This window comes from Kogia breviceps, chromosome 5 (genome assembly GCF_026419965.1).
Source record: "Kogia breviceps isolate mKogBre1 chromosome 5, mKogBre1 haplotype 1, whole genome shotgun sequence".
Taxonomy (NCBI): Eukaryota; Metazoa; Chordata; class Mammalia; order Artiodactyla; family Physeteridae; genus Kogia; species Kogia breviceps.
In genome coordinates, this window is record NC_081314.1 from 102383807 (window position 1) to 102397585 (window position 13779).

At 37.2% G+C, this 13779-nt stretch overlaps 1 protein-coding gene across 1 annotated transcript in view; it reads right to left on the minus strand.

Annotated features, from left to right (window-relative positions):
- ADGRG7 (adhesion G protein-coupled receptor G7) overlaps window positions 1-13779 on the minus strand; it is a 93199-nt gene that overhangs the window by 70584 nt on the left and 8836 nt on the right. The window contains 1 exon segment of the mRNA XM_067033516.1: window positions 602-774. Within this exon segment, the coding sequence (XP_066889617.1) occupies window positions 602-774 (173 nt within the window).

Sequence of the window (13779 nt, forward strand, 5' to 3'; positions counted from 1 at the left end):
TATATGTATAACTGATTCACTTTGTTATAAAGCAGAAGCTAACACACCATTGTAAAGCAATTATACTCCAATAAAGATGTTAAAAAAAAAAAAGATTTAACCCTTCAGGAGCCTAGAGGGGTCTTAAAACAAGGAAGTAACATAGTAAGGAATGTTTTTTAGGAAGGTATCTCAAGCAATACGGACGTGACTGAGGCTGGGAGGCAAAGAAGACCTGCTAGCTAAATGAGAACCTGATCTAAAACAGTGGCTCTAAGGAAGTCAGGTATCAATCAACTCAGGAGCATCCTGAGACTCGATTGTTTGGATCTAGTGACTGGTTATTTTGAGTTGGGGACACTGGGGACACTGGGGACTCTAAATTGAAAGACAGGGTGGATGGTGAACAAATTAACTAAGCATATGAATACAGGAAGCAGAGAGTTCCAGTTCCAATAATGATGGAGTAGATTGTACCATATTAACCCTCCCCCAGATGACAATTTTAAACACTGGACAAAAATTTAAAACTAACTACTTGAGGACATTGGACAGCAATAAAAAGCAGAGAGAAACTGAAGGCTATTCCAAGTTTATACAGTCTCTCCACTAAGAGCACTACCCAGTCTGTATAGCAGGAGTGGCTGAAACATCAGCAGAAAGCCACAGTCTTAATGGGTCGAGGTATGAAAGGAGACGGTCTGGGGCTACCACACAACTGGAAATTGAAGGGAGATATCCCGGAAAGGAGGGAGCCATATAGAAGGGAGATTCAAAGTCTGGGTGTAAATTCCCCTGAAATTTGGAGGAAAAAAATGACTTAAAAAAATAAACAGAGCTTCTGGGACATGTGGGACAATATCAAAGAGTCTAACCTAAAAGCAAATGGAGTCCCAGAAAGGGAGAAGAGAAGGAATAGGGCAGATAAAATATCTGAAGGAATACTGGTCAAAAATCCTCAAACTTGGTACAAGAAACGCAGTAAAGCACAAGCAAGATAAATGCAGGGAAAACCACACTTAGACACATCATGGTTGAACTGCTAAAACTCAAAAATAAGGAGAAAATACTGAAAGCAACCAACTACCAGCCCAGACAGCTTTACTGATGAATTAGGGAATAAATAATACCAATCTTGTATAAACTCTTTTAGAAAACAAAGAAAGGGAGAAACTTCCCAAATGATTTTATAATGCCAAGATAACCCTCATACCAAAATCTGACAAAAACATTATAAGAAAAGAAAATTACAGACCAATAAACCTCATTTACACAGATGCAAAAATCTTTTTGAAATCGTAGCAAATCAAATCCAGCAATATATAAAACTGACAATCCATCATGACAAAGTGAGATTTATACCAGGAGTGCAAAGTTGGTTTAACAATAGAAAATTAAGTATTTAATTCACCATATGCCAAATTAAAAGGGGAAGACCATATGATCATTTCAATAATCATCAATTCAAAAATCATTTCAATAAAGGGGCAAAAAGCATCCAACATATTTTTTAAACTCTCAGCAAATAAGGAATAAAAGGGAACTTCTTCAAACTGATAAAAATCATCTATGAAGACCCTACCACTAACATCATACTTAATAGTGTAATATTGAATGCTTTCCCGACTAAGACTGACAGAAAAGAGTTTAATATAACTGCTGTAACCACTTTTATTCAACATTGTGCTGAAAATGCTGACCACTGCCATAGATAAGAAAAATAAATAAAAAGCATAAAGAAAGGGAGAAATAAAACTATCTTCTGTTGCAGATGACATCATCAAATACATAGAAAATCCTAAGGTGTCTCAAAAAAAGCTGCTAGAAGTAATAAGTAAATTTAGCAAGGTTTCATGATACAAAATAAACAAAATTATATTTATTTCTACATGCTAGCATCAAATAACTTGGAAATAAAATTATTAAATAATTTCCATTTAAATTAGCTTACAAGTCATAAAATTTTGGGAAATAAATTTAACAAAATGTGTGTATGATCTCATTACTGAAAGAAATTTTAAAAGATCTAAACAAGTGGAAATATATACCATGTACGTATGAAAGACTCAAAGTTGTTAAGGTGTCTATTTTCCCCAAATTGATAAGGCCAAAATCCAAAAACAAAAGAACTTTTTTATAGAAATTGACAAACTGATCTTAAAGTGTTATTGAAATGTAAGAGACCTGGAAAAGCCAAAATAAACAGGGAACTCTACTCAATACTCTGTAATGGCCTATATGGGAAAAGAATCTAAAAAAAAGAGTGGATATATATATATGTATAACTGATTCACTTTGCTGTACACCTGAAACTAATACAACATTGTAAATCAACTATACTCCAATAAACATTTTTTAAAAAGTAAAAGAAGAACAGAGTTGGATGACTGACATTACTAATTTTATGACTTACTATACAGCCATAGCAATCAAAACATTATGAGATCATCATAAAGACAGCCAGATTTACCAATGAAATAGAATAAAGAGTTTAGAAATAGATAAAACATATATAGTCAGTTGATTCTTTAAAAAGATTACAAGGCAATTCAGCTGGAAAAGGAAAAATGTTTCAACAAATGGACTAACTGGATTATATACCACACTCAAAACTCAATTTGAGATGGACCAGAGATCCAAAAGCAATAGTTAAAACTACAAAGCTTCTGTGAGAAAACAGGAGAATATCTTTGCAACTTTGGGAAAGACAAAAAACAATTTTTTTAAGAGGACACAAAACATAAAAGAAAAAAATTGATAAATTGTACTTAAAACTAAAAACTGCTCAGCAAAAGACACCGTTAAGAAAATAAAAATGGAAGCCACAGACCGGGAGAAAATATTTGCAGTACTTTTCTGACAAAGGAAGTGTTTCTGTAACTTTAAATTAGGATTGTAATTTGTAAATTGTAAAGAGTACACATTACTAATAAGAATACAAACAACCCACTTTTTTAAATGGACAAAAGGGCTTCCCTGCTGACGCAGTGGTTGAGAGTCCACCTGCCAATGCAGGGTACACGGGTTCGTGCCCCGGTCCGGGAGGGTCCCACGTGCCGCGGAGCGGCCGGGCCCGTGAGCCATGGCCGCTGAGCCTGCGCGTCCGGAGCCTGTGCTCCGCAACGGGAGAGGCCACAGCAGTGAGAGGCCCGCATACCGCAAAAATAAAAAAATAAAAAAACTTTAAATGGACAAAAGATTTGAATACTCAGTTCATTAAAAAAGATATATGTAAGGGCACTAAGCACATGAAAATGATCAGCATATTAGTCATCAGAGGAACGCAAGTTAAAACCACAATGAAATATCATTTCACACCCAACTAGACCAGCTAAAATTACAAAACAGACGATGCCAAATGTTGTTAAGGATGTGAAACAACTGGAACTCTAGCAAATTGCTGCTGAGAATTTCAAATGGTACAACCATTTTGGAAACATGTTTGGTAGTATCATAAGGCTAAAGATACACCTACCTATGACAGAAATTCAACATCTAGATAGATATGCAAAATAAGTGGAAATATATGTCCACAAAGAGACTTGAATGCTTCTATTACCTGCAGTGCATGCTATCGTATGCCACCTGGATCCTCCTCTGTAGGACTGAAGCACTCATTCCTCCAGCCTTGGGGGATGTCGGCAACTAAGAAAACAGCTGAATCCTTTTCTAGAAATTGCCCTCAACTGAAGAGAGTCAGCTCACCCAAGAGCCTCACGACACACACTATGACTAGTCAATACCAGGGAATAAAGGCTCAACCCGCAGCCTCAATACCTCAAAGAATATATTTTCCAAAGACAGCTGTACTATGTATTCCATCTCACTCACGCTTCCTATAATGATGATACTTCTCCACTGAGAGAAAGGTTTATGTTCTCTCCCTGAATCACATGGATTTTTGTATCTGTCTTGACTAATAGTGTGAAAGAAATGTGTTGTGTGACTTCCAGGCTGGATCATAAAAGGTGATTTGGCTTCCACCTAGCTCTCTCTCACTCAGGACAGATGCTTGAGAAGACTTGAGCCTACAGGAGACATTTAAGAAACCTGGCTACTCTGAAACCTCCATGCTGGAGATACCAAGGGGAGAAACTACACAGAGATAGAGAAAGCTGAGGAGCTTTAGCTGTTTCAGCTTGTTGAGTCTTCCCAGCCCAGGCACCACACATGGGTGAAGAAGCGTTTAAGATGACACCAGCTCCAGCCACCATCTGAGGGCAACTTTATGAGAGATCCTAATCCAGAACTACCCAGGCATGCTGCTTCCAAATTCTGAACCCAGAAAGATAATAAACGATCATGGTTGTTTTAAGCCACTAAGTTTGGGGATGATTTCTTCTGCAGCTATAGATAACTAATACAGAGGGCAACTCTCGAGGGGCATCCCAGCTTCAGCTGTGTTGCAGTTCAATTTCTCCTTCCACCCAATCCTGCCTCTGTTGCTCCCCTACAAGTGCTGATACCAAGAACACCTGTTGAAACCTTTATGCAGAAAAATCTTCAATTCAGAATCTGTTTTCCAGGGAACCCAATCTCAGAAGTTTTATTCATGGTAGCCAAAAAAAAAGAAGAAGAAAAAAAAGAAACCACCCAAATAGTCCATCAACAAGAGACTGAATAAACAAATTATGGTATATCCATACAATAGAATATTGATCGTTTAGTAATAAAAAGCAATACGTACAACATAGATGAATCTCAAAAACATTATGTTAACAAAAGTACTCAGACATAAAAGAGTAAATCCTATATGGTTCTTTGCATGAAGTTCAAGGATAGCAAAACTAACCTATGATGATAAAATCAGAACAGTGTTTGCCCAAAGGGTGGGGAGTAGAGGTGGGGAAATTGACTGGCAAGGAACAGCTACAGCAACCATAAACAATGAACACAGCCTAACTCCTAGCCAGACACACATAAAACCGCACACTAAAGGCCTGCACCTCAATTCCTTTTCTTTTTTAAAAAATTTCTTTAATTTTATTTTCTTTTTTATACAGCAGGTTCTTATTAGTCATCAATTTTATACACATCAGTGTATACATGTCAATCCCAATCACCCAATTCATCCCACCACCATGCCCACCACCCTGCCGCTTTCCCTGCTTGGTGTCCATACGTTTGTTCTCTACATCTGTGTCTCAATTTCTGCCCTACAAACCAGTTCATCTGTACCATTTTTCTAGGTTCCACATATATGTGTTAATATATATTGGTTTTTCTCCTTCTGACTTACCAATCTGTATGACAGTCTCTAGGTCCATCCACATCTCTACAAATGTCCCAATTTCATTTCTTTTTATGGCTGGGTAATATTCCATTGTATATATGTACCACATCTTCTTTATCCATTTGTCTGTCGATGGGCATTTAGGGTGTTTCCATGACCTGGCTATTGTAAATAGTGCTGCAATGAACATTGGGGTGCATGTGTCTTTTTGAATTATGGTTTGCTCTGGGTATATGCCCAGTAGTGGGATTGCTGGATCATATGGTAATTGTATTTTTAGTTTTTTAAGGAACCTCCATACTGTTCTCCATAGTGGCTGTATCAATTTACATTCCCACCAACAGTGCAAGAGGGTGCCCTTTTCTCCACACCCTCTCCAGCATTTGTTGTTTGTAGATTTTCTGATGATGCCCATTCTGACTGGTGTGATGTGATACCTCATTGTAGTTTTGATTTGCATTTCTCTAATAATTAGTGATGTTGAGCATCTTTTCATGTGCTTCTTGGCCATCTGTATGTCTTCTTTGGAGAAATGTCTATTTAGGTCTTCTGACCATTTTTGGATTGGGTTGTTTGTTTTTTAATATTGAGCTGCATGAGCTGTTTATATAGTTTGGAGATAAATCCTTTGTCCGTTGATCCATTTGCAAAAATTTTCTCCCATTCTGAAGCTTGTCTTTTCGTCGTTTGTATTTTTCTTTGCTGTGCAAAACCTTTTAAGTTACATTAGATCCCATTTGTTTATTTTTGTTTTTATTTCCATTACTCTAGGAAGTGGATCAAAAAAGATCTTGCTGTGATTTATGTCAAAGAGTGTTCTTCCTATGTTTTCCTCTAAGAGTTTTATAGTGTCCAGTCTTACATTTAGGTCTCTAATCCATTTTGAGTTTATTTTTGTGTATGGTGTTAGGGAGTGTTCTAATTTCATTCTTCTACATGTAGCTGTCCAGTTTTCCCAGCACTACTTACTGAAGAGACTGTCTTTTCTCCATTGTATATCTTTGCCTCCTTTGTCATAGATTAGTTGACCATAGATGTGTGGCTTTATCTCTGAGCTTTCTATCTTGTTCCATTGATCTGTTTCTGTTTTTGTGCCAGTACCATATTGTCTTGATTACTGTAGCTTTGTAGTATAGTCTGAAGTCAGGGAGTCTGATTCCTCCAGCTCTGTTTTTTTCCCCTCAAGACTGCTTTGGCTATTCGGGGTCTTTTGTGTCTCCATACAAATTTTAAGAGTTTTTGCTCTACTTCTGTAAAAAATGCCATTGGTAATTTGATAGGGATTGCATTGAATCTGTAGATTGCTTTGGGTAGTATAGTCATTTTCATAATATTGATTCTTCCAATCCAAGAACGTGGTATATCTCTCCATCTGTTGCTATCATCTTTAATTTCTTTCATCAGTATCTTATAGTTTTCTGCATACATCTCTTTTGTCTCCCTAGTATTTTATTCTTTTTGTTACAGTGGTAAATGGGAGTGTTTCCTTAATTTCTCTTTCAGATTTTTCATCATTAGTGTATAGTAATGCAAGAGAGTTCTGTGCATTAATTTTGTATCCTACTTTAGCAAATTCATTGATTAGCTCTTGTAGTTTTCTGGTGGCATTTTTAGGATTCTCTATGTATAGTATCACGTCATCTGCAAACAGTGACAGTTTTACTTCTTCTTTTCCAATTTGAATTCCTTTTATTTCTTTTTCTTCTCTGATTGCCATGGCTAGGACTTACAAAACTATGTTGAATAATTGTGGTGAGAATGGACATCTTTTTCTTGTTCCTGATCTTAGAGGAAATGGTTTCAGTTTCTAACCATTGAGAATGAAGTTTGCTGCGGTTTGGTCATATATGGCCTTTATTATGTTGCTCACCTTCTGGAGAGTTTTTATCATAAATGGGTGTTGAATTTTGTCAAAAGCTTTTTCTGCATCTATTGAGATGATCATATGGTTTTTATTATTCAATTTGTTCATATGGTGTATCACATTGATTGATTTGCATATATTGAAGAATCCTTGCCTCCCTGGGATAAACCCCATTTGATCATGATGTATGATCCTTTTAATGTGCTGTTGGATTCTGTTTGCTGGTATTTTGTTGAGGATTTTTGTATCTATATTCATCAGTGATATTGGTCTGCCATTTTCTTTTTGTGTAGTATCTTTGTCTGGTTTTGGTATCAGGGTGATGGTGACCTCATAGAATGAGTTTGGGAGTGTTCCTTCCTCTGCAATTTTTTGGAAGAGTTTGAGAAGGATGGGTGTTAGCTCTTCTCTAAATGTTTGATAGAATTCACCTGTGAAGCCATCTGGTCCTAGACTTTTGTTTGTTGGAAGGTTTTTAATCACAGTTTCAATTTCATTACTTGTGATTGGTCTGTTCATGTTTCTATTTCTTTCTGGTTTAGTCTTGGAAGGTTATACCTTTCTAAGAATTTGTCCATTTCTTCCAGGTTGTCCATTTTATTGGCATAGATTTGCTTGTAGTAGTCTCTTAGGATGCTTTGTATTTCTGCAGTGTCTGATGTAACTTGTACTTTTTCATTTCTAATTTTATTGATTTGAGTCCTCTCCCTCTTTTTCTTGATCAGTCTGGCTAATGGTTTATCAATTTTATTTATCTTCTCCAAGAACCAGCTTTTAGTTTTATTGATCTTTGCTATTGCCTTCTTTGTTTCTATTTCATTTATTTCTGCTCTGATCTTTATGATTTCTTTCTTTCTGCTAACTTTGGGTTTTGTTTGTTCTTCTTTCTCTAGTTCCTTCAGGTGTAAGGTTTGATTGCTTATTTGAGATTTTTCTTGTTTCTTGAGGTAGGCTTGTATAGTTATAAACTTCCCTCTTAGAACTGCTTTTGCTGCATCCCATAGGTTTTGGATCATCATGTTTTCATTGTCATTTGTCTCTAGATATTTTTTAATTTCCTCTTTGATTTCTTCAGTGATCTCTTGATTATTTAGTAACGTATTTTTTAGCCTCCATGAGTTTGTGGTTTTTTTTCCCTGTAATTGATTTCTAATCTCATAGCATTGTCAGAAAAGATGCTTGATATGATTTCAATTTTCTTAAATTTACTGAGGCTTGATTTGAGACCCTAGATGTGATCTATCCTGGAGAATGCTCTGTGCACACTTGAGAAGAAAGTGTAATCTGCTGTGTTTGGATGGAATGTCCTATATATATCAATTAAATCTATCTGGTCTATTGTGTCATTTAAAGCTTCTGTTTCCTTATTTATTTTCATTTTGGATGATCTGTCCATTGGTGTAAGTGAGGTGTTAAAGCCCCCCACTATTATTGTGTTACTGTAGATTTCCTCTTTTATAGCTGTTAGCAGTTGTCTTATGTATTGAGGTACTCCTATGTTGGGTGCATATATATTTATAATTGTTATATCTTCTTCTTGGATTGATCCCCTGATCATTATGTAGTGTCCTTCTTTGTCTCTTGTAACATTCCTTCTTTTAAAGTCTATTTTATCTGATATGAGTATTGCTACTCCAGCTTTCTTTTGATTTCCATTTGCATGGAATATCTCTTTCCATCCCCTCACTTTCAGTCTGAATGTGTCCCTAGGTCTGAAGTGGGTCTCTTGTAGACAGCATATATATGGGTCTTGTTTTTGTATCCATTCAGCAAGCCTGTGTCTTTTGGTTGGAGCATTTAATCCATACATGTTTAAGGTAATTATCAATATGTATGTTCCTATTACCATTTTCTTAATTGTTTTGGGTTTGTTTTTGTAAGTCTTTTTCTTCTCTTGTGTTTCCCACTTAGAGAAGTTCCTTTAGCATTTGTTGTAGAGCTGGTTTGGTGGTGCTGAATTCTCTTAGCTTTTGCTTGTCTGTAAAGCTTTTGATTTCTCCATCAGATCTGAATGAGATCCTTGCCAGATAATCTTGGCTGTAGGTTCTTCCCTTTCATCACTTTAAGTATATCATGCCACTCCCTTCTGGCTTGTAGAGTTTCTGCTGAGAAGTTAGCTGTTAACCTTATGGGAGTTCCCTTGTATGTTATTTGTCATTTTTCCTTTGCTGCTTTTAATAATTTTTCTTTGTCTTCAATTTTTGCCAATTTGATTACTATGTGTCTTGGGGTGTTTCTGCTTGGGTTTATCCTGTATGGGACTCTCTGCACTTCCTGGACTTGGGTGGCTATTTCCTTTCCCATGTTAGGGAAGTTTTTGACTATAATCTCTTCAAATATTTTCTTGGGTGCTTTCTCTCTCTTCTCCTTCTGGGACCCCTATAATGGGAATGTTGTTGCATTTAATGTTGTCCCAGAGGTCTCTTAGGCTGTCTTCATTTCTTTTCATTCTTTTTTCTTTATTCTGTTCTGCAGCAGTGAATTCCACCATTCTGTCATCCAGGTCACTTATCCATTCTTCTGCCTCAGTTATTCTGCTATTGATTCCTTCTAGTGTAGTTTTCATTTCAGTTATTTTATTGTTCATCTCTGTTTGTTTGTTCTTTAATTCTTCTAGGTCTTTGTTAAACATTTCTTGCATCTTCTTGATCTTTGCCTCCATTCTTTTTCTGAGGTCCTGGATCATCTTCACTATCATTATTCTGAATTCTTTTTCTGGAAGGTTGCCTATGTCCACTTCATTTAGTTGTTTTTCTGGGGTTTTATCTTGTTCCTTCATCTGGTACATAGCCCTCTGCCTTTTCATCTTCTCTATCTTTCTATGAATGTGGTTTTTGTTCCACAGGCTGCAGGATTGTAGTTCTCCTCCTTCTTATTATTATTGGTAATCAGAGATGGTGCTACTGCCTGTAGCAGTGGATCATGCCTGACAGTTCTGGAGGCTGCGAAGTCCAAGATGAAGGCTCCAGTGGATTTGGTGTTGTGTGAGGGTCTGCTTACTGCATCATAGACCACTGTCTTCTCCTCAATTCCTTTTACCTAATACATCATGTCTGATTTTCAATAAAAAATTACAGGGAATGCTGAAAGGCAAAAAACAGCCTGAAGGGACAAGCCAATCATCGGAACCAGATTTATAGATGGCAAAGATTTTGGAATTATCAGACCAGGAATTTAAGATAATTATGATTAATATGCTATGCCGCCAGCCACGGCGGGTCCTCAAAGTGCAGCAACAATCGACGAGAGGGAATGGGGAACTGAACGCACCAAGGTATGGGATCAGAAGGGCACAAGCAACTGATGGTTGCAAGGCAAGTTTAATAACAAAGCATAGCCATATATATACCCCTAAAGCAGGGAATTTGCTTAGTCATGCCTTATCGGCATCAGCTGGTTGATTGGCTGCTCGGCTTAGTCACGCCTTATCAGCATCAGCTGGTTGATTGGTTTCTCGGCTTCTCCCTCAAAGGCACCAATTTCCCCTCCAGGGTTGCTTTTCCTAGCTTTAGGGAACAACCAGGGACTCCCAGTAACTGAGCAGGTCCCTGGAGCGATTTGGCCAAAGGCCATCTCCTTTTTTACGTTCATACCATAAAGTCCAGGATGCATACCAAGGAGAGTACAATCGGGCCCTGAGGCTTATGAGGGTCTTAATGGCGCCTTCCTCAGAGGGCAATGCTCGCCACAATGCTAAGAGCTTTAAAAAAGTGGACAGCCTTTAAGAACAAGGGGGTAATAAAAGCAGAGAGATGGAAAGTCTAAGCAAGAATCAAAAGAAATGCTAGATAGTGGGAAGCAGCCACATAGCACAGGGAGATTAGCTCTGTGCTTTGTGACCACCTAGAGGGGTGGGATAGGGAGGGTGGGAGGGAGATGCAAGAGGGAGGAGATATGGGGATATATGTATACGTATAGTTGATTCACTTTGTTATAAAGCAGAAACTAACACACCATTGTAAAGCAATTATACTCCAATAAAGATGTTTAAAAAAATGCTAGAGGGCTTCCCTGATGGCGCGGTGGTTAAGAATCTGCCTGCCAACGCAGGGGACATGGGTTCAAGCCCTCGTCCGGGAAGATCCCACATGCCGCGGAGCAACTAAGCCCATGCACCACAACTACTGAGCCTGTGCTCTAGAGCCCGCGAGCCACAACTACTGAGCCTGCGTGCTGCAACTACTGAAGCCCGTGTGCCTAGAGCCTGTGCTCTGCAACAAGAGAAGCCACTGCAATGAGAAGCCCGCGCACCGCAAGGAAGAGTAACCCTCACTCTCCACAGCTAGAGAAAGCCTGCGTGCAGCAACGAAGACTCAACGCAGCCAAAAATAAATAAATAAATAAATAAATTTATATTAAAAAAAAAATGCTAGAATCTAAAAGCACTGTAACAGAAATGAAGAATGTCTTTGATGGGTTCATCAGTAGACTGGACAGGGCCAAGAAAAGAATCAGTGAGCTTGAAGAAATGTCAGTGGAAACTTCCCAAACTAAAAAGTAAAGAGGAAAAAATAAAAATGTAACAGAATATGCAAGAACTGTGGGACAAAAGGTATAACATATACTTTATGGCAGCAGTCCCCCCAACGTTTTTGGCACCAGGGACCAGTTTCATGGAAGACAAGTTTTCCACGAATAGGGGGTGGGGGGTGATGGTTTAGGCAGTAATGCAAGCGATGCGGAGCATGGGGGGACAGCAGATGAAGCTTTGCTCACTGACCTGCCACTCACCTCCTGCTGTGTGGCCCAGTTCCTAACAGGCCACAGACCAGTCCCGTCTTTGGCCTGGGGGTTGGGGACCTCTGCATTATGGGAATACCAGAAGGAGAGGAAAAGGGAAAAGGAACAGAAAAAAACATTTGAAGTTTTCATACCTGAGAATATTCCAAAATAAATGACAGACACAAAATCAGAGATTCAGGAATCTCAGAGTCAGAGAACACTAACCAGGATAAATATTTAAAAACAAACAAACAAACAACAACAAAAGCCTACACTTAGGCATATCCTATTCAAACTGCAGAAAATCAAAGACAAAAAGATCATTTCAAAAGAAGCCGAAAGGGGGAAAAAATACCTATGGAGAAACAAGTATAAGAATTATACTGGAATTCTCCTCAGAAATCATGTAAGAAAAAGAGAATAGAGTGAAATATTTAGTGTTGAATGAAAAACAACAAAGAATTCTGTATCCAAGGAATTATCCTTTAAAAGTAAAGGAGAAATAAAGACATTTTCAGACAAAGAAAAATTGAGGGAGTTTGTCACCAGTAGTTTGTCACCATTTCTGTCTTGCAAGAAATTTTAAAGGAAGTTAATCAGAAAGAAGGGAATGATATAGGTCAGAAACTTAGATCTACATGAGAAGAGCATTAGATTAGGAATAAATGAAGGTAAAATAAAATCTTTTAGTTTTTTATTCTTAATTGACCTAACAGATAAGTTTGTTCAAAATAATAATAGTAATGATATATGAGGTGATTATAGCTTATGGATATATGAAATGAATGACAAAAAAATGTTATAAGGAAAGAGAAGGAGGAATTGGGAATACTCTGCTATAAGGTACTGGCATCACACATGAGGCCATATATTGTTACTAGAAAGTAATAGTAAATATATATTGCAAACTCTAGGATGCTCCTAGGCATTCACCCAAATAAGTGACAACTTGTGCCCACACAAAAAGCTGCACCTGAACGTTTACAGCAGCTGCATATATAATCACCAAAAACTGGAAGCAAGATGACCTTTAATAGGTGAATGGATTTTTTAAAAAAACCTGTATATTCAATATATCTATACAATGGGATATTAGTCAGCCATAAAAAGAAATGAAAAAAAAAAGAAATGAGCTATGAAGCCCCCAAAAGATATAGAGGAATCTTAAATATATTTAGCTAAGTGAAAGGAGCCAGTCTGAAAAGGCTACATACTGTATGATTCCAAATATGTCAGTCTGCAAAAGGCAAAACTATAGACAGAGTAAAAAGATCAGGGGTTGGGGAAAGGAGGGATGAACAGGTGAAGTGTGGTGGATTTTTAGGACAGTAAACTATTCTGTATGGTCCTGTAACAGTGAATATACGTCATTATGTATTTATCAAAATCCATAGAACTGTACAACACAGTGAACCATAATATAAACTATGTATTTTAATTAATAATAATGTATCAATATTGGCTTGTCCATTGTAACAAAAGCAACATACAAGTGTAAGATATTGATGACAAGGGAAACTATACAGGGGGAGGAGTGATAAGAGAGAGAGTAAATGGGAACTCTCTGTACTTTCTGCTTAATTTTTCTGTAAACCTGAAACTGCTCTAAAAATAGTCAATTAGTTTAAAAAAAAATAAGATATGGATCCTGATCTCAAAGTGCTTACAATCTAGCAAGAGAGATTTAATTGTAACTGTTGTGTAACAAACTTCTCTATGTGACCAATGAAATATGCAAATCTTCTTAAATTATAAAATACTTCAAATACACAAGGTATGGAAAATAATAAAACATCCCCAACTACCCACATCCAGTTTTAATAGATAGTAACTTTCTCTCAGATTTGCTTCAGAGTTTTTTTTCTTAATGAGCAACGAAACTAGAAAGAGCTGAAATCCTTTGAATTCCTTTCTATTAATATTCCTTTACCCCCCTACCTAGAGGTAACATTATTTTGAAATTATCTTTCCCATCACATTT